Here is a 2500-nt window from a genome sequence, read left to right on the forward strand (position 1 = left end):
CACGTTGCGCGAGAAAGGGTCAGAAAACGCCCGATAATGCGATAGGCAAGACGAAGCCGTAAAGCGGAGTGAACCTGTGCTTGTGCTTCCATTGTTAACGACGAAGGGAGAGGGAAAGAGAAAAGAGAAGAGAAGAAAAGACAAAACAAGAAAAGGAGGCTACGAGGAGAGGAGAGGAGGCGAGAAGAAAGAAGAGAAGGAGGAGGAGAGGATGAAGAGAATGGAAGAACATGGAAAATGAGGAGCGGTAGGAGAATTAGTATGAGGAGGAGGTGGAAGAAGAGGATGGGAGGAGCAGCAGCAGGAGGAGGGAAAAAATACACCGAAGAAAGCACAAGCAGCCAGGAACCAGAAGGAAAGCGAGAGAGCAAAGTGAATAGAGAGAGGAGCAATGAGAGAGGAGAAGAGAAGTGGTAGAAGTAGGCACGGAGGCTTCCACTGTTTGCACTCTGTCCATTAATAATGAGTTACCCCCGCCCCCGCCCCCGCCCTCCCTTCGACTTCCACTGCTGCAAAGAGGAAAAGGAACTGGGGATGGAAGGGGAAACACGAGCAGGGGAGGGGAAGGAGTGAATGGCCATGCGTAACAATAAAGAGAAAATGATGAAAGGACCGGAGAGAGAGAGAGCTACAAACAAACCGGAAAAAGCCGAAGCGAATACGAGGAAAAGGACAAAAAAGTAGACGACGAACAAGAAAATGAAGAGGAAGAAGGCGGAGCGACAGGATGGGCGTTTCCGTGTGGGCGGGGCGTAGCAGTACCTCTCCCATCTCGCCCCCTCCCCCTTCCGGCACAGCCTCTTCGCTTTGCTTTCCTTGAACAATCTTGCCCTGTATTGTTTCCCCGGGCGCCGCTCGCCTGATTGCCTCAACTATATTTCTCAGTCAACTAAGGGCGTCAGAGCCGAGGTTCTCGCTGGAATAACGAATGCGCCTTTGCTCGCAGGTTATGAGGCCGGGAAAAAGAGCGCTCGCAAGCCCTCGCTACAGAGGCCCTCTTCTTAACCAAGGCTTTCATTAACGTATATGCTTGTCTAAACACCAGCCCGAGTGCGTCGCTGAATCACCCTTTGCCCAATTCCCCCTTTAATCAAATGGCTTACGTCGCTACGCACATGAAAACATCTAATAAAAACAAACTGCTCTGCATTACCCCATGGATCCTACCCCAGTCCCCTCCCAACCCCCTCCCTCCGGCCGCGTGACGGACGTGACGCGGGACTCGAGTGTGAAGGTGACACGACCTACAGCTACAAGCACCACCGGCGTGACGAGGCAACATCTATCGGAATCCGTGACGGCGCTGACTGTGCCTCGAGGGAGCGTCTTGTGCTCTCTCGGCCCTTCGTGTGCCTCCCACCCGACGGGCCTCGAGCTGGACCGCAGCGCCAATCGCGGGTCGACGCTGGCCGCGATGGAAGGGAAAGCCAACTTGGGGAATCCTGGGACCATAACTTACCTCTTCGAACTTGGCACATATGAGTTTGAAGGCTGTGAAGATGGAATCAGTGTTGCCGGTGACGGTGACGATCCTCTCCGGGCACGAGCCATCGCTGATGTTGATCTTCGCGCCAGACTGAAAGACAACAAGCAGACGTAAGTTGTGTGCGCATGCGCTTCGTGGTGTGGGAAATGAAGGGTGAAATGGGACGGTGTTCCTGCAAAGTTTATCTAAATTCTACGTTGACACACACACTTACAGAATGCATCTCATCATTGGTAAAAGACACACAATTGAAGAAAAAATGCAAAAAAAAAAAAAAACAACAACTAAACACACACACACACATCCTCTCTTTCTAAGAGCCACAGCGCGGCCACGCCACCTCAGCCGCCTGCCACCAGACACCACTCCAAAACGACCGCAGATCTGAACAAACCCGCCACTTAGTGAAAATATCCGCGAGCGGACCACAGCATCACCCTGCCCGCAGCCCTGCACGTCGCTGCTGCCGCATGCGTTCTCTGATTCCGCCGCCTCTGCCCCTCCTTACGGATCGGGGGAGGGGTGGGAAAGAAGGGGGTGGGGCAAGCCGTGGACGGAGTGGGAATGGGAGAACTGCGCCAGGTAGATTAACGAGGCTCTATCAACTGCCGCCACCGGGAAACGAGTTTACCTGTGGCAGAAACAGGTATCGGCACGGCAATAAAAACAGACATGCAGCGTAATCTACAAAATGAGCCGAAGGAAACGAGAAAACGGACTCTTTTAGTTTAATGTCGACGTCGACTTCTATTCCCAAATGGAGGATGTCAAGGCAGTCGATACGGGCGGCGGTGTCGGGCGGAGGCGACGATACACAAAACCCGACTTTCGTTCAGCCGAAGGAGAATGAGTTACGACATCCATCGGCGTGGCCCTTGCTGACGTCTGCGGGGCCGTTGGGCGCGGGGAAGGAAGGAAGGGCGGGAAGGGGAAAGGAAACGAAGAAAGGGATGAAAGGAAGACGGAAGGAAGGAAAACAAGTTAAATAAAGCTGGGAAAGAGGGAAGGAAAGAA

At 53.3% G+C, this 2500-nt stretch overlaps 1 protein-coding gene across 1 annotated transcript in view; it reads right to left on the bottom strand.

Moving 5' to 3' along the window:
* Positions 1-2500, bottom strand: part of mub (poly(rC)-binding protein mub) — a gene marked incomplete in the record, with an annotated part of 523509 nt that overhangs the window by 19081 nt on the left and 501928 nt on the right. Inside the window, 1 exon segment of the mRNA XM_070113255.1 lies at positions 1460-1576. Within this exon segment, the coding sequence (XP_069969356.1) occupies positions 1460-1576 (117 nt within the window).

The sequence above is a fragment of the Penaeus vannamei genome, chromosome 34 (genome assembly GCF_042767895.1).
Source record: "Penaeus vannamei isolate JL-2024 chromosome 34, ASM4276789v1, whole genome shotgun sequence".
NCBI classification, from domain to species: Eukaryota; Metazoa; Arthropoda; class Malacostraca; order Decapoda; family Penaeidae; genus Penaeus; species Penaeus vannamei.